General features: G+C 52.7%; 2 protein-coding genes across 2 annotated transcripts; both read left to right on the forward strand.

Annotated features, from left to right (window-relative positions):
* Positions 1-525: 525 nt before the first annotated feature.
* On the forward strand, positions 526-11942 carry LOC114107566 (C-type lectin domain family 4 member M-like). The gene is made up of 13 exons (XM_071605067.1): positions 526-592; positions 981-1067; positions 1327-1419; positions 1814-1965; positions 2691-2800; positions 3426-3572; positions 3675-3835; positions 7730-7783; positions 8209-8298; positions 8620-8712; positions 9104-9255; positions 9957-10066; positions 10897-11942. Exons 1-13 carry the CDS (start codon positions 547-549, stop codon positions 11045-11047), a joined length of 1446 nt encoding a protein of 481 aa, XP_071461168.1. The 5' UTR covers positions 526-546; the 3' UTR covers positions 11048-11942.
* A 10291-nt stretch (positions 11943-22233) lies between these two features.
* Positions 22234-24889, forward strand: Clec4g (C-type lectin domain family 4 member G). Its single transcript, XM_027954840.2, has 9 exons — positions 22234-22288; positions 22554-22664; positions 22959-23012; positions 23191-23253; positions 23385-23489; positions 23745-23834; positions 24016-24164; positions 24272-24387; positions 24705-24889. The coding sequence occupies exons 1-9, from the start codon at positions 22234-22236 to the stop codon at positions 24841-24843; spliced, it is 882 nt and encodes a 293-aa protein (XP_027810641.2). The 3' UTR covers positions 24844-24889.
* The last annotated feature ends 818 nt before the right edge of the window (positions 24890-25707 follow it).

Raw genomic sequence — 25707 nt, forward strand, 5'->3', positions numbered from 1 at the left:
ACCCAAACTGTAAAAAGGAGGTCAGATCATCCATCACAGGCTGGAGAGATTCAACCAGTGAGCACCGGAAAGCAGAAAAGGGCCTCACTGCAGGGGACATGAAGCACATAGACGCAACCGTGCTTCAGCCCCAAGTCCCAAGTCAGCACCATAAGTGAGGATGTCAGCAAAGCCTGGGTCAGAGGGGAGGTGTTTCTGGGAAACAGAGGCGTTGCTAGCCCACTCTTGCCACAGTGGAGAAGGAATAAAAAGTCGCTTTTTAGAAAAATAAGTCATTGGTTTTAAAGACCACAGTAGCCTGGCCACAGCACCAGTGAACCAGTTCTATCTGCCTCAGAGCCCAGACCACCTCCAACCCCTCCCAGAAATTGCTGGAACCTCGAGCCCCCGCCGTGGGGTGGAAGAGGCACAGGCTCCTCCCTCTACCCTCTTCTGGGCCCTTCCCCAGTGCCCTGTTCCTCTTCCTGACAGTGGATCCAGAGAGGGGTGGGGTGGGAATAAAAGCTGGGTCCCCGCAGCCCGGGGCACTGGGGGACAGCAGTGACCATGACTGATTCTAAGGAAGTGAGGATGCAGCCACTGGGTCCTCCAGGTGAGGCTGGCTGGGACTCTGGGAGCTGGGGAAGGGGCCTGGGCGGCCAGCGTGGTCTGACACTCTGCCCGTGTGGACGAGGACAGCCGAGAGCCAGAGGCACCCGAATTCTGCAGATGACGTCAACTTCTGGTTTCGGTAGTCTGGCAGGTAGAGCCGGCATGCGGCTGAGGAGGAGTGGACAGCTCCTCCAAGACACTTGGGTCGGGGACTCTAGACCCCGAGTTTGAAACCCCAGACCCTTTGGGGGAAATTGGGAGCCGGGCTGCCGCAGAAAGGTCGAAATGGAAGCCTGGGAGCCAGTGCCCTGGGGATCAGGGCCAGACTGTCCCCGGAGCAGGCTGAGGCAGGGACGCTGGGCGCTGGAGTCCCATCCCTCTCTCCTCAGGGTGTCTGGGCCACGGCCACACGTTCGTGCTGCAGCTGCTCGGCCTCACGCTCTTCGCTGGGCTCCTGGTGGCTCTTCTTGTCCAAGGTCAGGGCAGCCTGAGGGGGAGGTGGGGGAGGCAGGATCTGGTCCTTCAGCCTCTTCTGGATGCTTGTTCTTACGCAGGGGAGCGAGGGAGGCACAGGGAGGCTCCTGGGCCACCCGCCCTCCTGGTTCAGGTGTATCTGGGTGTCTTCATCCTCCAACAGGATCCATTAATTAGACACAAGTGATGTCCGTAGGGGTCCCGTGCGGGCTGTGGCACACAGTCGGTGTTTAATAGTTGCAATTTATTTGTTGGGCACAGTCTCCAAGGTCCCCAGCTCCCAGGAACAGGAGCAGGAGCTGGCGAAGCAGGAGAAGGTGTACCAGGAGCTGACCCAGCTGAAGGCAGGAGTCGGTGAGTGACCAGACACTGCGTCTCTTGGGGGCCTCAGAGGGTCTGTGCTGTGGGGCTTTGCTTGAGTCCTTGGTCCTCTCTGAACCTCAGTTTCCTGGGCTATTTTGTGGGAACACAGGATAACAGTGACAGTGGCACTTGGTGCTCACAGATGGCCGTGCCCACAGTGGGCACTCAGGCCAGTCTCCTGGGCTCTGGAGCCCCTGCTTGTCCCAGGCTGGAGGAGATGGGACCAGGACTCCTGGGGGCTACTGGGTGGAAGGAACCCAGGGGGTGGGGAGGGGATGGTCACCTGGGCACAGGGTCATGTGAGGGCCCTGACTCCAGGGCTTGAAGGTGGGCAGACATGGGAACATGGCCTCCCAGCACGGGTCCTGACCCTCTCCCCCAACAGACCGCCTGTGCCGCCCCTGTCCCTGGGACTGGACGTTCTTCCGAGGACACTGTTACTTCTTCTCCAAGTCCCAGCGGAACTGGCACGACTCCATCACCGCCTGCCAGGAAGTGGGGGCCCAACTAGTCGTCATCAATAGCGCTGAGGAGCAGGTGCATGGTGGGCCCCGTCCTGGTCCGGGGCAGGCATCTGGCCACTGGCCACCTGGGAGGAGACGTTGGTCAGACAGGTTTTCAGGAGCAAGGGCTGCTTCCTCCAGTGGAAGGGAGGAGAAGGCATGGGTGGCCGGGTGGGGTCCCAGGCAGCTCGCAGGGAGCCTCACACAAACTCTAAATGTGTGGGGACACCTGAAATGCCAAGAGATTCCCACATGTGTGCTGACCCAGTGCCCAACAACTCAGTCTGTGGGGAGCGAGTTCCTCGTGGGTCACTCTGCAAGTTTCCCTGGTGTAAATATTCCCACCATGGCTGAGGTCAGCCCACCCATAGGATGTCACTTGTTGTAGAGCTAGAAGAGGTGACGTGCCTGACCAGCCGTCATGCACAGATACAATCTGGCTCCAGCGCTAGTCATGAGCAAGTTTGTATGGACGTGCTCAGAACAGGCGAGTCGAACACGCAATATTACCAAGCGTGTGTTGTGAGGCCGGCTGTGTGTGTACAGTATGCCAGGCCGGACACACTGCCCACAGCATACAGACGTGGGAGACACTCAGACGTCTTGAGTACAAGTTGGAGGAGAGCGTCTTGGTCTGGTAGACTAGAAAGAAGCTGACGGTCAGACTGAAAGAAGCACTTCCCACACCAAAAGATTGGGAGACACTGGCAGGACAATAGGGCACAGAGGTTCCTCCTGTCTCCTCCTCTTCCTCTCCAGAGCTTCCTGCAGCTGACTACAAAGAAAAGAGGCCATACCTGGATGGGGTTGTCAGACCTGAATGAGGAAGCCACGTGGCACTGGGTGGACGGCTCCCCTCTGTCGCTCAGGTGGATCCTGGGATATGAGGACACGCTGTGGAGGAGGGTGGGGTTCCGAAGCTGTGGCTTGACTTGTCGGTGGGCTGCTCCCCACTCCTTCGCCCTCGAGGCCTAGAGCTTAGGACATGAGCCGAGCCGAGGGGGGTGCTCTCCCCACCCGTGTTCAGACCGAAGAGCCGGTGCCCCAGATTCTACTATCAGAGCTGCAGGAGCAGCTTCCAGCCTGGCGCAACACAGGCAAAATCACAGGGCACCATTTCTGGGGAAGAGACAGATTGTTATACTCCCAGGTCCCAAGAGAGGGAGTGTCCCTGTCCCTCACACCACAGGGGACACGTGGGGAGGATGTGGGGGCCTGTTGGGAGGCAGAGGGTGCAGAAAAAGGGAAAGAGCCCACTAAGCAAGGTGTCTGGGGTGTGGAGTTTAGGATGCTGGTTGGATTGTGTCTGAAGGTCCCACCCTGATTTGGGGGGGCCCCTTTTAAGCATGGGGGACGACAAGGGACAGGGCATGTCATTAGGCGTCGTGAGCAAGGCTTGCATGCATGTGCGTGCAGGGCAGATGGTTTCCAGAAGCCAGAACACAGCTCACAGAGGGGGCTGGGCAGAGGCTCATGATGCGGGTGGCTTTGCAGATTCATGAAGTACTGGAACCCAACGGAGCCCAACAACTTGGGACAGGAAGACTGCGCGGAATTTGATGGCGACGGCTGGAATGACGCCAAATGTGATATCAGCAAATTCTGGGTCTGCAAAAAATCTGCACTTTCCTGCTCCCACGAGTGACAGCCAGTCCCTCTCTGCTGCCCTAGCAGCTCCAACCTCCTCGCCAGGTGACCGAACTTCACTCTCATTTCTGCCAGCCCTCTCCTCTCTGGGTGTAGGCACAGAGATCTCAACTCCAGCTCTGGGTCTCTTCTAGGAGATTTCTCGTCTCCAGAGAGACTAGGCCATGGCCTCCCTCCCTCCTGTGCCTACGGGCTCTCTCTGGCTGTGGTTGTGAATGAGGAGGTGCCTTTTGTTGTTCGCATTCAGCTGCACAGGTGTTAGGTCGGTGGTGGCCACTTGGTGGCAACTTACTTAGAACAAAGCAGCCCGGGCGGGAAAGGAACATCAATCAGGTGCCAGAGGAAACGCCTGTCAATCAGCGAGATCTCCTGACTAAGGCCTGTCAATCATCAGGACCCCCTGGCCAATCCTGGAGTTCAGCCAACTCCCCCGACCAACTCCAAGGGACAAGGGACCCTAAAAACACCTTTTCCTGTCCCAAGCCCTTCCCTTCCTGCTGTAAGCCCCATAAAAGTCCAGCCTGGTCGAGCTCCCACACAGTTTCTCCTCAGACCCTTCTCCTGTCCCCTCTGTGGGTCTGATCGAGTTCTGCCCGGGAGTGATATCTCAATAAAGCCTCCTTTTAAATCTGCCTCCTTTGATTGCTGGCCGCCTCGCCTGATCTGACAACAGGTGCACTTGAATTTAGGTCAGTGAGCCGAGTTAGGGTGTGGCTTGGCAACCTTGTCACAAGGCTGGTCACCAGAAAGTCCACATGGATGATTAGCAGGTTGGAACTTGGAGCCCCATCGGCTCAGCTCCGGGGAGCCGGGGGGTGGGGGTGGTATTGGCCCTTGAGCTCTGGGAGGACTCTTGTAGCAAGGAGACTCGGGTCAGACCAGGCTGGTGAGGGCAGGGAGGAGCTGCAGGCGGCCCTCTTGGGGACAGGAAGCCCCACACCACTCCTCCCTCTTTCCCCTACTGTATACACCATTTCCCTTTGTCTGCATCTGAATTCTATCTCTTATAATAAACCAGAAAATATAAGCAACATTTTTTTTTCTGAGCCACCTGGAAAATTACCAAACGTGAGGGTGTTGGAAGAACCCAAACTTTGTGGTTGGCCTGATAAAGCAGGGTCAGCCCCTGCACGCGGCAGACACCTGCAGGAAGTCAGTATTGTGGGAGGAAGCCCAGACCTGGTGGAATCCGCTGCTGCCCCCGGTAGCTGGTGCCAGAGCTGGAGGACCGCTGGTGGAAAATAACCACCCCACAGGGTCTTGACTTAACATCTGAGCAGCCAGCTTCCATGTTAACCGCCACCTTTTGAGATAAGTTTGCTTCCTGTACTTCCTCTTACCCGACCCCCCCGCCCTGTTAGTGACCTACCCCATGTACCGTATTCAGCTGCACAGGTGCACTTGAAGTTAGGACACGACCCCTTGGTTCTGGAGAGCCCCAGGTGCCATCGACCTAAAAAATTCCCACCGCCCAGCTCTGACGTCCCCAGCCTGTCCCACAGCGCCACAGCTCCAGCTCCAAAGCCCGACCCCACAAAAGCTGAACCCCGAACATCTCGGGGCCTCTCTCCTCTCTGGAGAGGGATGGCCTCTATTTGTCATCTGTGACAAATAAACCTTGGTGCGGGTCTCTGCCTGTCTCCGTCCTTCATTTCTCACTGGCCCGTCTCCCGCTGTCCCTCACTGTCCTTCCCCCCACCCCGGGCTTCCTGTGCCCTAGTGTCGACCCAATGTCCCTCCATGATCAACTCGCATTGCTCTCTGTTCTTACCTGTGCCGTTTTGTTCCTTATCCTGGCTTTTGGCATTTGGCTTCTCTTGTGTTGGTTTCTTGCTATTACTGGAAGGCTAGTTCCCCGGCCAAAGAACAACATGATAACAGCGGAGTTGATCTCCATAGGTTTTGTGGTCAGTTTTAGAGTGGGGCCACCTGTCATTCTATGAAAACGGGGTGAAATTTCCAATCTTTGGAGTAAAAAGCCAAGCACAGAGGAACACGCCTGTAATCCCAGCAGCTCAGGAAGTAAAGGCAGGAGGATTGCAAGTTCAAGACCAGCCTCAGCAACTTGGAAAGTTCCTAAGCAATGTAGCAAGACATTGTCTCAAAATAAAAAAATTAAAAAGGGCTGGGGATGAGGCTCAGTGGTTGAGCACCCCCGGGTTAAGTTGACAGTACAAAAAAAAAAAAATCCAAACAAAACAAACCTACAAAAGAACCAGAGTAAAAAGTTTGGTTGTATAGACCAGGAAATTCCAAGGAAAGCAGAAATGAAAGAGAAAAAGGAATTTAGTTCATTTCCTTTTAAGGTAGGGAAAGGGAAATTTTTTTGTCCTTCAAAAGTGTCATTTTAATCGTGGTAAAATCCAAACGATATAGCATTTTCCATCTACAGAGTTTTTAAAGTGGACAATTCAGTGGCAGTGAGAACATTTGCAGCCGGGCGCGGCGACGCACACCTGTGATCCTGGTGGCTTGGGAGGCTGAGGCCGTCCAGGGTCACAGGAACGGCAGGAATAACCACTCCGTTACCTGGTTTCATCATCCCTCAAAGAAAGGATCCTAGCATTTGTCTTTGTGCACTGGTCTTTTCCACCTCGCAGCAGGTCCCCGCTGCTCACAGGTGGCGTCATCAGAATGGCCTTTCTTTTTGAAGGCTGAGTGATAGTCCACTGCTTTGTGAGTAGACGGCTTCTGGTCATCCATTTCTGGTGGGTTCATTGGACGGGTGGGTTCCTTCCACCTTTTTGCTGAAGCAGATGCCTCTCTGACGAACACAACTGTACAATTATCTCTTTGAATCCTCGCTTTGGATCCTTTTGGTCATATTCCCAGAAATGGCATCATCGGGCCACATGGAAACTAACTCAGTGTGGGGGCTGGGACCGTGGCTGGGTGGTAGTGTGCTCGCCTAGCATGTGGGAGGCACTGGGTTCGATTCTCAGCACCACCTACAAATAAATAAAATAAAGGTCCATCAACAACTAAAAAATATTAAAAAAAAAAAACTTCAGTGTGTTCTTCTTGTTGAGTTTTAGGAGTTCTGTGTGATCTCTGGATGTTTGATGTTTTTCTTTTCATTCTTTTTCCTGATGTGTGCGTGTGTGCGTGTGTGTGTGTGCGCGCACGTGTGTTACTTGGGACTGAGCCCAGGTCCTGTGCATACTAACCAAGCACTCCACCACTGAATGACACCCTTTTAAATTTTATTTTGAGGCAGGGTCTCACCATGTTGCCCAGGCTGGCCTTGAACTTGCCATCCTCCTGCCTCAGTTTCCTGAGCAGCAGGGATTCCGATGTGCACCACCACACTGGCTTCCCCCTGGGTTCAGTGAGAGTGCTCCTGACATTTCCCATGAGTCTTGCTGTGGGGGGTTGATGGACACCACCATCACGTTAGGGACATTTCATTTCCATTTCTAGTTGCCGAAGAATTTTTAAAGTATCAGTCAGGGCCTGGGATTGTGGCTCAGTGGCAGAGTGCTTGCCTCACATGGGTGAGACCCTGGGTTCAATCCTCAGCACCCCATGAAACCAATCAATCAATAAAAGTATTTTTAAAAGTTTCAATCAGGAATCGTGTTGTGTTTTACCTATTTTTTTTTTCAATCTATTCAAGCACTTACGTGGGTTTTTTACTTTAAATTTTTAAAGCAGTATGATAATGGATTTTCTGATGAAGTTCATGCATTAAATACACACACACACACACACAGAGAAGCAATGATGATTCAGCCCAAGTCCCAAGTCAACAGAAAGCACCCTAAATGAGGACATCAGCAAACCAAGGCAGCAATGCCTGGGGCCGGAGGGGGCATGTTTCAGGGAGGACGGGAGGCCTCACTGCCCACTCTCACCATGGGTGAAGAAGGGGTAAGTATGGAGCTTGACAAGATGTGGGTTTTGTTAAGAACATCCACAGCTTAGCCGTCCCGAGAGTGGACCGGTTCTCCTGCTCTGGAGGCAGGCCACACAGCCGCTCCCTGAGATCCTGGAATGTGAGCCCCTGTCCTGGTGTGTCCCAGGCTCGGCCCCCTCCCTCTGCCCTCTTCCTGTGTCCTACCCAGTTCCCTGTTTCTCTTCTTGACGTACAGTAAATTCAGGGGGTGGGAATAAAGGCTGTGGTGTCATCAGCCCTGGGCACTAAGGGACAGCGGTGATCATGAGTGACTTCAAGGAAGCCAGGGTGCAGCAGCTGGGTCCTCTGGGTGAGGCTGGGCTGGGAGTCTGGGAGTTGGGAGTGGGGTGTAAGGGGCCAGCTTGGGCCCCAGACTTTCAACTCAGAGAAGGGGCTGCTGATGGCCAGCGGCACCAGGTCTTCGGCAGAAGGCTCAGGATTCCGACTGACTTCTGCATTCAATAGCTTGGCAGGTAGAGCTGGGATGGGACCAAGAGGTGGACGGTCCCCCGGCACTCGGTTCTGGGATAGTAAGATTAGGACCCTCGACAGTGGGACCTAAAGGAGTGGAATCTGGGACAAGGACTTTAGCCACGCACACAGGCTGGTGTCCACTCCTGCATCCTGGCAGGCAGAGGTTGATCCTCTGGAGTCCTGTGCCCCAGGGAGGCGCAGGCTGTGGCCAGGCTGAGGCAGGGCGCTGGACGCTGGAATACCTCTTCCTTCTCTTCCTAGGGTGCCTGGGCCATGGCCACGTCCCCCTGGTCCTGCAGCTGCTCTGCCTCACGGTCTTAGCTGGGATCCTGGTGGCTGCCCTTGTCCAAGGTCAGGGCAGGCCTTAGGGTGGGGATCCCTTATCTGGGCCCTAGACTGGGGCAGCCAGGTCCCGGATGGACATGGGGTTGAAACTGGCATGGGGTCCTTCAGCAGCTTCCCTGGGGATTGCCTGCCCCCACCCCCCACATCAGTGCAGGGGAGGGGGAGGAGGACCTGCGAGGGTCCCAGCTCCATGCACCTTGTGCTTCAGCCTACTCTGGATGCCACTTTTCTTCGTCTTCAATCAGAACTAAACAACACCTTGGCTCTCAGAAATGATGACCAAACAGTAGGTGTTCAACAGTTGTAGCTTATTTTCTCTTGGCACAGTCTCCAAGGTCCCCAGCTCCCAGGAACAGGAGCAGGAGCTAGTGAAGCAGGAGAAGGTGTACCAGGAGCTGACCCCGCTGAAGGCAGCAGTTGGTGAGTGACCAGACACTGCATCTCTTGGGGGCCTCAGAGGGTCTGTGCTGTGAGGCTTTGCTTAAATAACCAGCCCTCTCTGAACCTGCTTCCTCATCTGTGAAATGGGAACACAGGATAACAGTGACAGTGGCACTTGGTGCTCACAGATGGCCGTGCCCACAGTAGGCACTCAGGCCAGTCTCCTGGGCTCTGGAGCCCCTGCTTGTCCCAGGCTGGAGGAGATGGCACCAGGACTCCTGGGGGCTCCTGGGTGCCAGGGGTCCAGGGAGGGGACAGTCACCCAGGTGCAGGGTCATACAAGGTCCCTAACTCTCCAGGGCTTGAAGGTGGGCAGACATGGGAACATGGCCTCCCAGCAAGGGTCAAGCCTGACCCTCTCCCCCAACAGACCGCCTGTGCCGCCCCTGCCCCTGGGACTGGACGTTCTTCCAAGGAAACTGTTACTTCTTCTCCAAGTCCCAGCGGAACTGGCACGACTCCGTCACCGCCTGCCAGGAAATGAGGGCCCAACTAGTCGTCATCAAAAGCGCTGAGGAGCAGGTGCATGGTGGGCCCCATCCTGGTCTGGGCAGGCATCTGGCCACTGGCCACCTGGGAGGAGACGTTGGTCAGAACAGGGTTTTTGAAGCAGGGGCTGCTTCCTCCAGTGGAAGGGAGGAGACGGGCATGGACAGGGGGTCCCAGGCAGCTCGCAGGGGACACACAAAATCTGGTCAAGGGTGAATGCTTGAGGAGCAACAAAGATGTTCAGTGCCCCCACTGGTGCGCTGACCAGGGGTGACAACTTGCTCTCTGGCAGAAGTGCCGTGCTCATGAGTTACACTTGCCGACTTTCCCCACGTAGATATTCCATCACGACTGATTTCAAGCTACCAATGGGCCGTCATTCAATGCAGACTTGAAAAGAGGTGATGCGCGTGACCAGCTGTCATGAGCAGGGACGGTCTGACCCTAGACTTTAACCCCGTCATGAATGCATTCATGTAAACGTGCTCAGAACATGTAGCTAGGGTGTGAGAGGCGAGCCAGCTGCACATCGAGTGTGCATCCAAAACACATCTGCCCATGGCCTACAGATGAGGGAGGACCCAATCTCCTGAACACAGGAGGGGGTTCATGGCTTCCATATGCTAGAAGACTGGAGGCCAGACTGCAAGCAGAACTTGCCACCGAGAGACTGGGGAATCACAAGCTGCTAAATAAGCCCAGAGCTTCCTCCTGACTCCTCCTCCCCCCTCCAGAGCTTCCTGCAGCAGACTTCTGACATCCAAGGCTCTGCCTGGCTGGGGCTCTCGGACCTGAATAAGGAAGGCGCATGGTACTGGGTGGATGGCTCTCCTCTGTCACTCAAGTAGGTCCTGGGCGAAGGGCACTCCCTGGAGAGCAGGGTGATGCTCTGAAGCTCTGGCTTGGGCTACACCTGGGGTTCCCACTCCCTGGCCCCTAGGCCTGAGAGTCTGTGACACTCACTGAGTTGAGGAAGCTGGTCTTCATCCTCCTGTGCCGGGAGAGGGCCACTGGGTGAAATTCCACCACCAGAGCTGCAGGAGGAGCTGGGAGCCTGGGTGGGTGACTGAAAACGGAGAGTGTTACTAGAAAATCTGAGGGATAGCAAGACCAAGGGCACAAGAAGACAATTCCACTGAAAAGATAGCTTGAGATTCTCGTGGATCTCAAAAGAAGGAGCCAACTTCAATCCATGGCAGCCCCCTGGGGAAGGGCAGGGCTGGGCAGCGGGTGGAGGCGCCGTGGGCGAGGGCCTGCATTGTGGTGTCCACGGAAGGATTCAATGAGGCAGAGTTTAAGAAGCTCGCGTAAGAATGGCTAGCTTGAGTCTTTTCAGTGGGCTCTGGGCTGGAGGTGCTGGCCCTAGATGCCTGGTACGTAGCCCTGGGGAGGTGTATAGTGGCCCAGAGTCCCCCAAGCAAGGTGGCTGGGGTGTGAAGTCTAGGCTGGTTGGTTGCATGTGACAGTCACACCCTTAGCAGGAGGATTCCTCTCATGGGGGCCAACAAGGGGCAGGGTCCAAGGTCGAGTGACTCAGGCGTGTCACTGGGTGTCCGGAACAAGGCTTGTCTGCCACAGGCTTGTAGGACAGATGTGAGAGCATCACATGTCCTGGAGCAGAGACAGCGCACGGAGGGGGCTGGGTGGAGGCTCACCACGTGGATGGTTTTGCAGCCTCACGAGATACTGGATGCCAGGGCAGCCCAACAACCGTGGCGGACAGGACTGCGTGGAAGTGCGAAGCAGTGGCTGGAAGGACTCCACATGTGATTACAAGAAATTCTGGGTGTGCAAAAGATTTGCAGCTTCCTGCTCCACGGAGTGACTGCTGGTTCCTCCGCGCCACGCCTGCCTCCTGAAAAGCCCTGCAGGTCTCAGAACTCCACCCAGGTTTATGCCAAGCCCTTCCCCTGCCTATGGACATCGAGGTTTTAATACAAGCTCTGGGACTCTTCTCTGGGATGCCTCAATCCCTGTGGGGCTGAGCCCACGTGGGGTGACACGGGCCCTCCCTCCTGGGCCTCTAGGTTGCCCCTGGCTTTAAGGGGTGGTTGTGTCTCACCTTTGCAGTTCCATCCAGTGCCCAGGAGTGGGGCCCATTCTCACAGGTGTGGGCTGGGTGTGTTCCACTAATCTACTCCGTCTTCCCTGCTGAGACCAGAGGGTTTGCATGACCATGTGTAGCTGCTGCCATGTCCCCCGGGGCCTATCCCACCCCGGCATGACTTTCCTCCATCTGCTCAACTTCCATGACCCTCCCCTGCAACCCGTTTGCCCAGGGCCCTCTCCTGGTTGCCGTAGCTCACCCTGGAGGCTGGAAGCATGAAGGAATTCATTCCCCCAGTCAATCAAGGACTGTCAGGAGCTGCAGCATGAACACCCAGCCCTGCCTCCCTGGGTGACCCTGGTGGACCCTGAAGTAGGCCTGCCAGCTCTCTTCAGGGAGGGACACGCTGGCCCGCTGCTGGGAGTTCCTTGGAGGCAGCTGACACCTCTCAGCCTCTTCCAGTCTAGACCCTACTGCAGGGAGCTGCCTTCTCCAAGGCCGGGATCCTTCCTGGCGCAGCCCAGATGGGTACAGGCCCGTGAAGATCTGTCCACGTTGGGTCCACATGGGGCACCCCTGAAGGACCATGCAGGTTCCAGAGCTCCCATGGAGTCCTCTGTGGCTGCTGTCAGACCTCCTCTGCTGGACTGTCCCCCTCCCTGCTCCTATTCCCTTCCAATGGCATAATAAAAATATCTTTTTGGTCCTGAGTGGCAGGGTTGGCTTTTTAAAATTCCTAGTGAGCCTCTGGGCGCCCACTTGAATTCAGGCTAATGAGGTGTTTGATGGTAGGACTTGGATGCCTCCACATGGGAGGGGTCACCAGGGAAATCGGAGGATTTTAGAGGGTTGGAACTTCCAGCCCCATGCACCAATTAAATGAGGCAGAGTTTAAGAAGCTCGCGTAAGCATGGCTAGCTTGAGTCTTTTCAGTGGGCTCTGGGCTGGAGGTGCCTGGTACTTAGCCCTGGGGAGGTGTATAGTGGCCCAGAGTGCCAGAGTCCCCCAAGCAGGGGCAGAGATTGAGCTGTATGAAAAGTCTGGTAACGGTGGGGTTTGGTGAGTATCAGGCTGGTGAACAGGAGAGGGTCCGAGGTGCTGCCCACTAGGAGAGAGCGTCCCACCGCCGCACGCTTTCCCTCCATCCGGGCATCTCTTCCATCTGGCTGAGTTGTGTTCTTTATAACAACCCAGTGAATGCAAGCATGTATTTTTCTGTGAGCCATCTGGAAAACTGGGAGTGGGTTCTGGGAGCCCCTGATTCATGGTTGGCCTGGCTGAAGCGTGGCTCCCCTAGGCACCCCTCTTGCAGAAGACATCTGGGCTCGTCTTGTGGAACTGAGATTTCTAACTTGTGTAATCCAGCTCCAGGAAGCTGTAGTGAGAAGTGGAAAACGACTTGGTGTAAAAGTAACTCCATAGACTTCCCCTTCCTCCTGCTGGGACTGACCGCAAGGATGTCCCTTCATAAATAACTCGAAGGCTGAATCCTATCTCAGTAAATCGACCTTCAACAGTGGGGCTAACTCAGAGGCTCTCTCCATACACCTCCCAGAGGCACAAGGGGCTGAGTCCCAGCTGCCCACGTCAGTCATATGCCTGTCAACCTCCCCTGTGTCTGTTCCCCTCCTTCCTTCCCCTCCCTGTCCCTCTTTTCTTCCCCCTCCTCTACTGCTTCTCTTGGAATCACCTCCCAGCTAAACTGTGGATATCCAAATACTTGGCTCAGGCTCTGTTTCTGGAGAAACCTGGACCAAGTCTACAATACATCTTGGTATCTGCCCGACGTGCTTCTTCTCTATTAAAATACTTTTTTTCTTCTCTTGTGCGATTTCTCTTTTAGATGATCTTTAAATGACTATAGCTCTTTAGGTTTTAATTGATCTTTTGAGTAAGCCATCCGTGCCCGTGGGACCAAAACATGTCAATCTCTCCAGTGAAAAACTCAGTGCCCTCCTTCCCCATGTTCTGATCTCAAAAGGTCTTCTCCCTGTTCTTTATGATATTCCAAATAATCCACTTGCCACGTTGGCTTCAAACTCTACCTGCAATACTCTATAGAACTTTGAAAATCTATTTGTGAATAAATGGAGCACAGGGAATTGTTGGGACTCTGAATCTTCTCTGTGATACTGCACTGGTGGAGACGTCCCCCACAGGATTGTCCAAACCTATAAAACACACAGCACAAGTGAGCCCAAATGCAAACTGCGGACTTTGAGAGGCAATAACATGTGCACATTGTTCCACCTGCTGCAAAAGAACCTAGGCCTGGTGGGGGCTTTGACAATGGAGGAGGCTGTGCTTTTGTGGGGGTGGGAAGTGAATGGGAAATCCCCCCACCCTCTACGTAATTTCGCTGTAAATCTATACTTTTGCTGTGAATCTAAATACTAAAGTCCATTTTTGAAAATCTGTTCTTTCTTACAGAATGATTTCAATTAATAAATGAAATAAAGAAGAAAGGAAATGTGGGATTATCCTTAGGATATCTCATCAATAATTGCTGTAGAAAGATCTCGAGACAGATGTTCTAATTAATGGGGGAGAATGTTACAAGAAACAGGACATTTGCACCACCTCAGTGAACTCGTTTCCCTCAATGCTTATTAACGACCACTGTGGTCTTAACACATGTTCACACATCTACTCCTTCTTGGAAATCAGTTCTCCCTGTGAGGGCAGCTGGACATGGTGACTCACTTTCAAGGAAGAGAGCAGCATCAAATGGCTTTTAGAGACATTTTCCTTAATTGTTGCTCTAAATAAAATATCAAAGATTTTGGTTTTGTTGGAGAAGGACAAGTTTTGTAGGTCCCCAAGTCACGGTGATATCTGATAGATACAGGTATGGATAGATACCTGTAGACATATATATCTTTCTATATTTATCCTCCAAAGAACCAGATTTTCTCCTTCAGGAACAATATCAGTACCATTGAAGATGCATCAAACAGCATGGAACAGGTGTGTGGGGGTGAATAGAGACTCTATTATGGAGAAACCTGGCATTTACCACCTTAACTAAGATCACCAGTGACAAGTCATGATCATGTGGACATCATGTATTTCCCTACTGGACCCACCAATATCGTGTGAAAGAAGGGCACATTACCTTTGTGGTACATCCCCCCCTAAACCCATATCCTCAATCTAATCATGAAAGTTCAAATCAAAGATCATTCAATGCAAAATGCCTGATTGTTACTCTTCAAAACTTTCCACTTCATGAAAGACAAGAGAAGAAGACAGGTGTATCCATCCATTTTCTGTTCCTATAATAAAATAGCTGAGGTTGGGAACTTCATGAAGAAAAACAGTTTGTTTAGCTCAATTTGGGGGCTGACAGTCCAAGGCCATGCAACCCCATCAGTTCAGCTTCTTGTCCAGGACCCTCTTGGCTGTGATACAACATGGCAGATGGCGTCGTGGAGAAAGCAGAAAAGGAGATCATGTATGAGACAGGAAACCACAGAATACGGAAGGGCCAGGCTTTCTCTCTTTTTGTTTTTATTTATTTTTTTATCTTTTAATGATTTTATTATTTTTAAAGATACACAACAGCAGTGGAATTCATTACAATCTTATTACATATATAGAGTACAATTTTTCATATCTCCATATATAAAGTTTGGTCACGCCAATTTATGCCTTTCTACATGTACTTTCTTTTTTGCATTATAATACTTAATCAGGCTTCCTCTTTTGATAAAAATTCACTTTCCAGAGAACTATCTCACTTCATGACATTGGCATTAATCCTTTGCAAAAAATGATGCCCCCAAACCTAACCACCTCCCATTAAGCCCCACCCCTTAAAGGTCCCATCACGTCTCACACTACATCACAAAGATGAGACCAAGCTTCCCACCAATGAACTTCAGGGGACACACTAAAACCAATCACTAAATCACAGCAGCAGGAACCTGTCACAGTCTGGAGGCGATCAAGAAGACAAAGTGACTGTTATGGGCTGAACAGTGCCTCCAACCCAATGCTTATGTTGCTGGGCATGGTGGTTCACACTTGGAATCCCAGAAACTCTGGAGGCTGAAGCAGCAGGATCACAAGTTTGAGACCCACCTGGGGAACTTAGCAAGACTTTATCTCAAAATTCAAATAGGGCTTAGAATGTTATTCAGTGGTAGAGCTCCCTGGGTTCAACTGCAAAAAAAAAAAAAAAAAAAAAAAATCATGGGTTGACGTCCTAACCTCTTAGTACCTCAGAATGTGACCATACTTGGCAATGAGGTCTTTACAAGGGCAATAAAGTGTCAAAGCAATGCCTGATTGTTACTCTTCAAAACTTTCCACTTCATGAAAGATATGTCAGAGAGAAGGTGGCATCTACAAGCCAAGGAGAGACACAAACAAGAGACCCTTCCCCTTACAGCCCAGAAGGAACCAACCATGCTGTGCTAGCTAGCTTTCTGTTACTGTAACACATAACTGAGAGAAATCCATGTCCAAAGAGGAAAGGTTTGTTTCAGCTCACAGTTTTGGAGGCTTCAGTCCTTGATCAATTGGCCCCATCCCTACGGCCTGTGGTGAGGCAGCACGTCATGGTAGCAGCCATGGCCAGACTGCTCGCCTCAGAGCTGGGACACGAGAAAGAAAGGAGGGAATGAGGCCCCACATCCCTTCCGAGGGTATCCACACAGTGATCTGAAGACCTCTCGCTGGGTCCCACCCCTTAAAGTTTCCACCACCTCCCAGGAGGACCAAGCTGGAGACACACCAGTCTTTGGGGGACATTTTGGATCCAAATTATAACATCTGCTCATATTGATCCTGGGCTTTTGGCCTCCAAAACTGTGAGCGAGTAAGCTTCTCTGGCTGAAGCTGCATTCGTCACAGCAGCCCTGGCGAACTCGGACGCCGCCCACAGGCAGTGTGGGATGCCGGGTGGGATGATGGAGCAAGCAGAGAAGGGGCACCGGTGGGAACACTGGTAAAATCCAAATGAGGCCTGCAGTTTAACCAATGGTGGATTAATACCAATATTAATTTCTTCATTTTGACAAGTGTATAATGATAATACATGATATTAGCATTAGCAGAAACTGGGTAAAGAATATACAGAACTCTCGACTGTCTTTGCAACTCATCGTGAATCTATATCAAAATAAGAATTTGCAAGAGGCTTGCGGTGCAGCCTGGTGGTCGAGCGCTTGCCTAGCGTGCGTGGGGTGCTGGGTTTCATTTCCACTACCAAAAAAAAAAAAAAAGTTTGAAAAAGACTCAAAAACACTGCTTAGAATTTCATTTATTTAAGGTTCCTAGAGAAATCCATAAAGACAGAGGGTTATAATCATGGGCACCAGGAACTAGGAAGTGAGAATGGAGGGTTGGTGTTTACTGGACAGTCTCAATTTGGGAATAGTGGGTGGTGATGGTTTCACAAACATATGAACTGATTTATTCATGAATTTCCTTCTTTTCTTTTTTTCAGTGCTACGAGGGCCTTGCACATGCTAGGCGAATGTTCCACCACTGAGCTGCTCACCGACCCCATACTCTTTTTGGGGGGGTAGGGGGCCCCAGGGATTGAACTCAGGGTCACTCAACCACTGAACCACATCCCCAGCCCTATTTTATATTTTATTTAGAGACAGGGTCTTGCTGAGTTGCTTAGCACCTCATCATTGCTGAGGCTGACTTTGAACTCGTGATCCTCCTGCCTCAGCCTCCCCAGCTGCTGGGATTACAGGTGTGCGCCACTACACCTGGCCCAACCCCATATTCTTCTTCTTCTTTTTTTTTTTTTAAGAGAGAGAGAATTTTTTTAATATTTATTTTTTAGTCTTTCGGCGGACACAACATCTTTGTTTGTATGTGGTGCTGAGGATCGAACCCAGGCCGCACACATGCCAGGCGAGCGCGCTACCGCTTGAGCCACACCCCCAGCCCCCCAACCCCATATTCTTAACGTGATTTTTCTTCAGCATCCAAGAGTATTTCCTATTTGGCGAAGGGGCTTTGGTTTCTCTTTCCTTTGCAGATGCTAATTGCTAGAACATGAGAAAGTTGTCTTTTTAAAGGTTAATCTTGCCACAATCTTTAATTAGTCCAGAGGTTAAATCCTTAGCAATTTCTAGATAAATGATCCCAGCTTTGACGGACTGTCAACTTTCCTTTTTGCTTTCCAATATTTATTTTCTTATTGCATTGGCAGAAAGCAAGAGAAGCATCTTTATTTTGTTCTTGATTTTACCAAAATATTTTTCTCATATTTAAAGTCATGCAGTACATTGGGCGAAAAGCATTGTTAGGCTCTTTTGCCCGTGTGCAGATATCATAGAGGATGCTCCTACAAACTGAGATGGCTGTGATGTCATGGGTGGTACCGTCTTCTGCAATCTGTGTGGCTCGTCACCGATGGAAACATGGTTACCTGGCGTGTGACCTTGTGGAGATGTTCGGTAGGTGCCAATCGCCCTATCAAAGCACTGCATACTGTGTGGTTTAACGCCACAGAAGTGTGCTGTCTCACAGTTCTGGAGGTCACGTCTGAAACAAGACAGAGTTCCCACAAGACAGAGTCCCTCTGAGTCATGGAGGGGACCCTTCTTGCCTGTTGCCAGCTTCTGGAGGCGGACGGTGAGCCCTGGCTTCTCCCCTCCTGTCCCAGCACAACACCTTATCTGTGTCTCTTCTCTTGGTTGAAGGACAGGGGCTTATGGGATTCGAGCTTGTCCTAACCTCACCAGAACTTGATTACATCTGTGAAGACCCATTTCCAAACAAGGTCCCATTTGCAGGTACCCGGGATTAGGGCTTTAACTTATCTTTTGTGTGGGACACAAACCAACCCCCCCCCCCCACTCAGTGGGCATCTTTTTTTTTTTCATTTGTTTGTTTGTTCTTGATTTTTACCGAAGATGGTTCTCATGTTATCATTAAGTAAAACCATTTCTGTAGATCCCTGGAAATTGCCTTTAAGGAAATCGCCTCCTGTGTTTGCTCAGCATTCGTTTTCTTGTGTTTATCTTCTTTTTAATGAAAAATGAGCATTGAATCGATCTATCTCAAAATGTGGAAGAGACAAAAACAAGAGCCGGAAGGATACAGACCACGTGGGAGCGTGTTTACTTAGCTTCCAAATGGGCAAAACAATCCGAAATATCATCCAAGGGTGCATGCACAGTTAAAGTGTTCTTTAATGTGATAAACACCGAGCCTGGGAGGGAAGTAGCCTTGGGGAAGGAAATGGGAATGAGACCAGAGACGGACTGGAAGTCCTAGAAGAAGACTCACACTATATTTGTCATATTTACTTTTAAAAGGATCTGAAACATGCAATGGTGTCAAAACAGGAATACAGCGGAGTGGAAGGCAGGCGCATTGTGTTCTGCAGATCTCTTGACACACTCATTTTTTTCATCATAATAATCAAAGTCGATATTAAGAGCAATGAGCGGGGCTGAGTTGTGGCTCAGTGGTTGAGCATTTGCCTAGTACACGTGAGGCACTGGGTTGGATTCTAAGCACCACGTGAAAAAATAAACAATTTTTTTTTTCTAAAAAAGCCACCACCAAGCCGGGTGCGGTGGTGCGTGCCTGTAATCCCAGCGGCTTGGAAGGCTGAGGCAGGAGGATCGTAAGTTCAAAGCCAGCCTCAGCAAAGGTGAGGCACTAAGCAACTCAGTGAGACCCTGTCTCTAAATAAAATACAGAATAGGGCTGGGGGTGGGGCTCAGTGGTGGAGCGCCCCTGAGTTCAATCCCCAGTACCACCCCCCATCCCCGCAAAAAGAGCCATAACCAAAGCATAATGCGTCCTTTGCACTGAAATGGGTTCCTGGGTCATAGGAGCCTCCTCTCTCTAAAAAGAATGGACACCCTAGAGTGGCCCTGGCTTGAGGCTCGATCAGGTGGCCTTTACCTTCTTTCTCCTCTACTCCAAACCTTTGTCCTTGCCACTAGCACCAGCTGCTCCCCAAACTCAAAATCCTACCCCTGGACTATCTCGCTTCTTCCTGAGTCCTGTTCCTTCACTCTTCCAATCTGTGCACGTGCTGATGCCATCCTGGGAATCTCCCCTCCCCACCTTTTCCAGAATGGCCGCCTGCTCCGGGCATCCCCTCCTCCCAGAAGCCCTCTGGGATCCTTCAGGTACGTTCAGGAGTGGCCGCCAGTCCTCGTGATTCCCTGTGCTCCCTATGTGAGCTCCACTGTCTTAAAATTCCCTGGTCACGTGTTTCCCACCCACCATGACACCCAGAAAAGGGTTTCCCTTCCCTGTCTTGGGGCAGAAGTAAAGGTGAGGGGTCTGTGGCCAGCCTCGTACCTGGGACCTCCCTTCCCCTGCAGCAAGTCCTGGGCATGGGGCCGGGGATGGGCAGCTTTGGGTTTTGTGGAGCAGCAGGAAAGCTCCACCGAGCTCCTCAAGGCTACATCGGCTCTAGGCATAAATCAGAGACCCACCTTCCTGCCCTGCTCCCTTCTCCCCTCGACCATGTACCTGTCCTTGAAGGCACCATTCCAATGGGATCCCTTTCAGGAAACATCTGCTGACCCCCCACATGAATGAATTGGTTCTCCTCCAAAATAACTAATGAAACAATCCCATCCGGATCCTTTCCTAAGAACACATTTTGATGGTTGCCTTAGACAGAAATTTTGCAATCTTTTTTTTTTTTTTTAATTTCCTCTAACTAAGCGCCACTTGGGGTGTGCCTTTCCAGAAAGTTCTGCCACATAGTCATGTCTTGCTGGTAAGTCAGCTGTCAGCACCTGTTGACACGGTTCCTTTTTCTGATGATGGAGGCAAAAGGAGTCTTACATCTCAGAAGGAGAAGACTTCTAGGAAGAGGAGCAATGTCCTCTCGTGTTCCGACTTACACATACTTGGTTCATACATACATACCATATACCCTCAGCCCAGTGGTAGAAAATCTGATACTGTGTTTCTGGAACATTCTATGTGAACTTGGTTCCACATGTCCTTCCCCAGATTCTGTTGAACAGTTCCTTGTCCATCTCCAGGTGTCTGACCCTCTTCCCTGCAATAACAAAACGAGGACCTGTGTTTATCAAGTCTGGACCCCGGTCTGAATGTTGTGCCTAAGCCTATATATTAGAATCATGCTCCCTTCCCCACCCTCCTGTGTCCTTTGTCATCTGCTTTAAAAAAAGAATCTGGGCTGGGATTGTGGCTCAGCGGTACAGCGCTCGCCTAGCACCGGCGGGAATCGGGGTCGATCCTCAGCACCACATAGAAATAAAGGCATTGTGTTGTGTCCATCTACACCTAAAAAATAAACATTTAAAAAGAAAGAAAGAAAGAATCCTCCTTTCTCTTCATTTTATGTGACCATGAATGCTTCTCTCATTCCTTTCTGGAAAGAAGTAAGAAAACTATCAAATTTTTTTTAAAAATTGGCGGGGGGGGGGGGTGTGCTGGGGATGGAACCCAGGGTTTCATGTGCGCTAGGCAAGCACTCCACCACTGAGCCACACCTCAACCCTTGAGTTAACTTTTTAAATGAAGTGTGAATAATGTCAATTATTTCTAAAGCCTGTTAAGAAGTGAGGGTGCATATACATATCCCCAAGAGGGCTGGAATCTAGTAAATGCAATGGTATCAAGTAAACTTAGCTTCCCAGCCAGGTCTCCTGGTCACCTCCCCACTGCCCAATCCTCCAAGCCCTTAATTCTGTTTGAGGTTTGGTTCTTTTATAACACTTGTGATTTTTTTAATATATGTTTTTAGGGTTCTCACTCTGGGCATGACGGACAGTTGGAGCAGGATCACTCTTTGCCACGGGACAGAGGTGGTCCTGTGCATTGTAGGGTTTTGAGCAGCATCTCTGTCCTCTACCCACGAATGTCAATCTCACACACACACACACACACACACACACACACACACCAAATTCTAACAACCAGAAATGTCTCCAGACATTGCCAAATATCCACTGAGAGGCCCACTTACCCTTCGGTAAGCACACTCCTCTATAAAATGTGCTTTTAAACTGCTGTCTATTTAGTATAGGGTCTATCCCCTGACCACCCCAGTGAATTTGAGTTCCAAGGACAAAGAAATCTGCTCCTTGATGTACCCAATACTCAGAGTATGCTTCACAGTAAGGGTTCAATATTTGTTGGAAAAATGCATAATAATTAGTGGGATTTGTTTTTAGGAGTTGGGGGCAGAGTCTTGCTAGGTTGCCGGGGCTGGCCCCAAGCTCCTGGGCTCTGGTGATGCTCCTGCCTCAGCCTCCCTGGTTGCCGGGTCTGTGGGTGTGCACCACCACACCTGGCTCACTTAGTGGTTTTCTCGCACCTGAGATGGCGCTGGGTCTGTCATGCATGACCTCACTTCTTTATCCTTCTTTGAGGGAGGCCCTGTTATCGTCCCCTCCTATTCACAGAGGGAAAACTGAGGCTTGTAGAAGCTACATCTGCATACAACCCCATCCACCCCGCCCCCACCCAGCAGTAGAATCCAGGAGCTTAACGGGCCACCCCGAAACTTTTCCATTTGTTCCCTTCTGGCCAAGAGAGACTGAATTCAGGTCAGGGTCAGGCCCAACCTCTGAGAAGCACCTGTGGGGAAATGGAGGGGGCGGGGTGCGGATCTGGCACTGGCTGGGGAGGTCCCATGGAGGGGCTTTCTCAGGATCTAGCAGGGGTATGAATTTGGTTGGGATCAGCAGGTCCAACTCAGGAGGAAACCCAGCCCCCAAAGAGTGAGGGACCAAGCTCTGAAGAGAAGCCACAGCACCAGCCTGGGGGCGTGCTGCAGAGACCAGGCCCGGGAGGCTGGAACTGCCCCCCACCATGTCCCAGCCCAGCAAGGAGCCGGCCCTTCGATTGGTCGGCAAATGTTTCCCTGTTACCAGGAATGGAGGCCAAGGAAATGGGAAGGCAGAAGGCAGGAAGAGAGAGTGGGTGTGGCCAGGGTGGGGCTGGGGGCTAAATTTATATCTCTGCCCCCTTCACAGGACTCCTGCTTCACCATGGACAATGCTGGATACAGCAAGTGGGGCGGCGGGTCCCAGGACCTCCCTGGAGGTATGAGTAATGGATTGCCTAGCTGGTCTCCTGGGGTTCCTAGTGCGTGTCTGGGGTGTGATGGGGAATGGAGGAGAGGAGGCAAGAAGACCCAGGCAATGGGTTCAGGAAAAAACCCCACAGCCATAGACCCGGTTAGACCTGGATCCAAATCCTAACTCTGCTGCTCAGGGGCTGTGCCATGGTGGGCAAGTTATTTAACCTCTCTGTGCCACAGCCTAGGGTTTAGTGCTTGGGCCCTAGGAGTCCATCTGTGTTCTCCTAGGGCACTGGGGACGCTGGGAGCACTGCAAGCAACGATTTTTCTTCCTGGCCCTGGTTCTCCTGGTGGCCACAATCCTATGGGCTTTCATTCTGAGCATTCTGTTGTCCAAGGGTGAGTGACCCCTTCTTGAGGACCTAAGTCTGCCCTTTCCATTGCTCCAACCCCCTCCATGATCCCAGCCCCCTGCCTGGATCTGAATGTGCCACCCCTGCATAGACTGGCTGTCCCTCTTTGGGCTGGGCGCACCCACCCGTGCGTTTGTCTCCCTTCCACACATGTGATCATCATGTGTGTCGTACGCCGGCCTGCTTCCCCTGTGGGTCCCAAGACGGGGTCCTTGCACCCCTGGGGTGAGGGGATGTTCCCGGGTCGCCCCGCTGGGCCTGCAGGAGCTTCTCTCTGCAGCCTCTGTGGAGCGCCGGGCGCTGGTGGGCCAACAGGACCTGCTGGAGACGAACGGTGTGTGCAGAGCGGTGGGCCCTGGGGGCTGGGGGTGGGAATGTCCAGGGTCCTGAGCCCGGGGAGTAGCTGGGTGAGGACACAGAGGACCCAGAGGCTGGTCTCATAGTGGGGGAAGGGTGTCCCCTGAGTCCCTTCAGGTGACGAAGTACACATGCGCGTGGGGACATCATTCCAGCCTCGGAACAGACAGTGGTGCTGGGTGCCTTGAAGGAGGAGGTCGGAGCCTGCAACAGCTGCTGTAAGAAGGGGGCCTGGCAGTCGCTTGTGGGCTTAGGGCAGGTGGATCAGGGCAGGCTGGTGGGGGCAGGCTGGTGGGGGCAGGCGGGCTGGCCTCAGAAGTCCCACCCACCTGTATCATGTCCTTCCTAGGCTTGGGGACCAAGGCGAAACTGCAGACCACTCTCACTGAGCTTGGGGAGACACAGGCAAAAGTGCTACAGCAGGAGAGCGCCCTGAAAGAACTGCAGGAGCGCGGTGAGGGGCGTGACCCTCAGCCCTGGCCCCAGTGACCTTGACCCCTGACCCTGATCGTGCCCACCTCCATGGCTGGACCAGATCCTAATGGCTGGACTCTGACCTTGAGTACAACTCCTCACCCCAGCCACGCCGGACCCTACCCTCTTATGACAGTCGTTGTCAAGGTCGACATCCACCGGGACCTGACCTTTACCTGGCCATGACAGGCTGATTCTAACCTCCACTGTAATCTCAACTCCCTTGACCCTGCAGTGACCCAGGGCTTGGCTGAAGCCGGCAGGGACCGAGAGAACGTCCGCACTGAACTGTTCCGGGTGCTGGAGGGCATCAAGTTCCAGAACGGTGAGCAACGCAGGGGACGGAAAGCAAGCAGAACCTGCCGGGGCCTCGGAGTGCCACTCTCCACCAGGCCCTGCCCTTGTACTTGGCTTCGGTGGTTCTGCCCGTGGGGGATACCCACCCACCCGGTGCTCAGTGAGCTCCACCCGGGAACAGCCCACCTCTCTGACCCTCCACCCTGCAGGTTCCTGTGAGCCGTGCCCCAAGTCCTGGCTGACCTTCCAGGGCTCTTGTTACTTTTTCTCGGAGCCACCCAGCTCGTGGGAGGCGTCGCTGCGCCTCTGTGCAAACCTAAGCGCTCACCTGGTGATCATCGGGGGCCTGGAGGAGCAGGTAGCGAGAGGGAGGAGCTCAGCAGGAGGACCTGGCGTGTGCCGTGTGTGGCTCGGGTCCTGGGGCGGTCGGTGGACTCCTGGGTTCAGGTCCCCGCTCCTTCCCAGGGCTTCCTGAGTCTGCACACTCGCGGCCTGGGCTACTGGCTGGGCCTGAGGGCTGTGCGTCACTCTGGCAAGGTTCAGAGCTACAAGTGGATCGATGGAGTCCCGCTCAGCTTCAGGTGAGGGACGGACTCCTGGTGAGAATCGGGGAGAGGGACAAATCAGACCCGAGGGGAGGTGCTTTGGACCACCTCTCGGGGACTCCTTGGCTTGGGCTAAATTCTTAGGGATGGGAACATCAGATCGTAGGAACTGGCTGAGGAGGGTTAAACTCTGGGCTCCCAAAGTAATAACCCCAGGTGCATGCTCAAGTTAGACACTCAGGGTGAACAGGTTAGCCCCAAGCCATAAACAGGCTAGATGCTGGGAAGGAGGGCTGGACCCCAGGTCCGTCCTCAGCCTGGCCTTGCAGCAGCGCCCTACTTCACCTTGGCAGCCACTGGAACACGGGAGAGCCCAATGACTCAAGGAGGCAAGAAGACTGTGTCATGATGCTGCACTCGGGGCTGTGGAACGACGCACAATGCAGCAGTAAAATGGACGGCTGCATCTGTGAGAAGAGGCGCAGCTGCTGACCCGGCTCAGCGCCCAGAGCCACGCCCACCGGCGCAGTTGGCTCCCAGGTGCTCAGAGGCCTCTGCTCCAACCTCACAGGACCCTGCACTCCCACCCCTCCGCCAGCTTCAAAACTCCCTTCTCCTAATCCCGGGTCACCTGAGCCCACCTCTCTTCCTAGTCGAGAAAGAGAAGGATAGACTGGCACCCTGTCATCCATCCCAGACTTCACAGCAGGACACAAGGCCCTGAGGCAGGGGGAGGAAGGAGGAACTCCCCTGATGAGATTATCTGGTCCCTTTTGCTCAAAGCACCTAGCTCCTGGGACTATCAGGAAACATCCCAGAGAAACTGGGTTTTTGAGAAGTGATGGGATTTCTGCAGGTGGAGCTAGGAAGGTGGCGGGCAGGTAGGGAGCCGGGAGTAGGAAGCGGAACCCAGCAGGAGGGAGGCTGTCAGTTGGGCAGAAGGAGTGTGGAGGTGTGGGCTGCAAAGGGCCTGGCTGGAACAAGTGGGGACTTCTGATCTGAATTCACCCTGCACTCCCAAAGTTTCCTGCTTTCATCCTGAGGACTTGGGGGCTCTCTGAGAATTTCCAAAAAAGCAGATGGATGCAACAGAGGACAGTAACAGGCCAGCTGCTCCCAGTTCCCTGCAGAACTGAGTCCATAACTGAAGGCTGCTTTAGTTCCCAGAATGCCTGGCCGTGGCAGCCTGAGGCAGCAAAGGAGGAACACCATTCCAGATACAGCCTCTACCCACCGTGCCTTAAATCCCCTCCTCTCCCCTCCTACTCAGTCCCAAGCCCCAGCCCTGCTCCAGGCCACCACGGACCTGTTGTCTATCGACATCAATGTGACTCGTCTTTTGTAAAACTCCACATA

The sequence above is a fragment of the Marmota flaviventris genome, chromosome 1 (assembly GCF_047511675.1).
Source record: "Marmota flaviventris isolate mMarFla1 chromosome 1, mMarFla1.hap1, whole genome shotgun sequence".
Lineage (NCBI taxonomy): Eukaryota > Metazoa > Chordata > Mammalia > Rodentia > Sciuridae > Marmota > Marmota flaviventris.

Coding starts and splice junctions, on each gene's coding strand:
- LOC114107566 (XM_071605067.1), top strand. CDS start 547: ATGACTGATTCTAAGGAAGTGAGGATGCAGCCACTGGGTCCTCCAG. Junction 1,068..1,326: donor GGTGGCTCTTCTTGTCCAAG/GTCAGGGCAGCC, acceptor TGTTGGGCACAG/TCTCCAAGGTCCCCAGCTCC. Junction 7,784..8,208: donor GCAGCAGCTGGGTCCTCTGG/GTGAGGCTGGGC, acceptor TTCTCTTCCTAG/GGTGCCTGGGCCATGGCCAC.
- Clec4g (XM_027954840.2), top strand. CDS start 22,234: ATGGACAATGCTGGATACAGCAAGTGGGGCGGCGGGTCCCAGGACCTC. Junction 22,289..22,553: donor GTCCCAGGACCTCCCTGGAG/GTATGAGTAATG, acceptor GTGTTCTCCTAG/GGCACTGGGGACGCTGGGAG. Junction 23,254..23,384: donor CGGAGCCTGCAACAGCTGCT/GTAAGAAGGGGG, acceptor TGTCCTTCCTAG/GCTTGGGGACCAAGGCGAAA.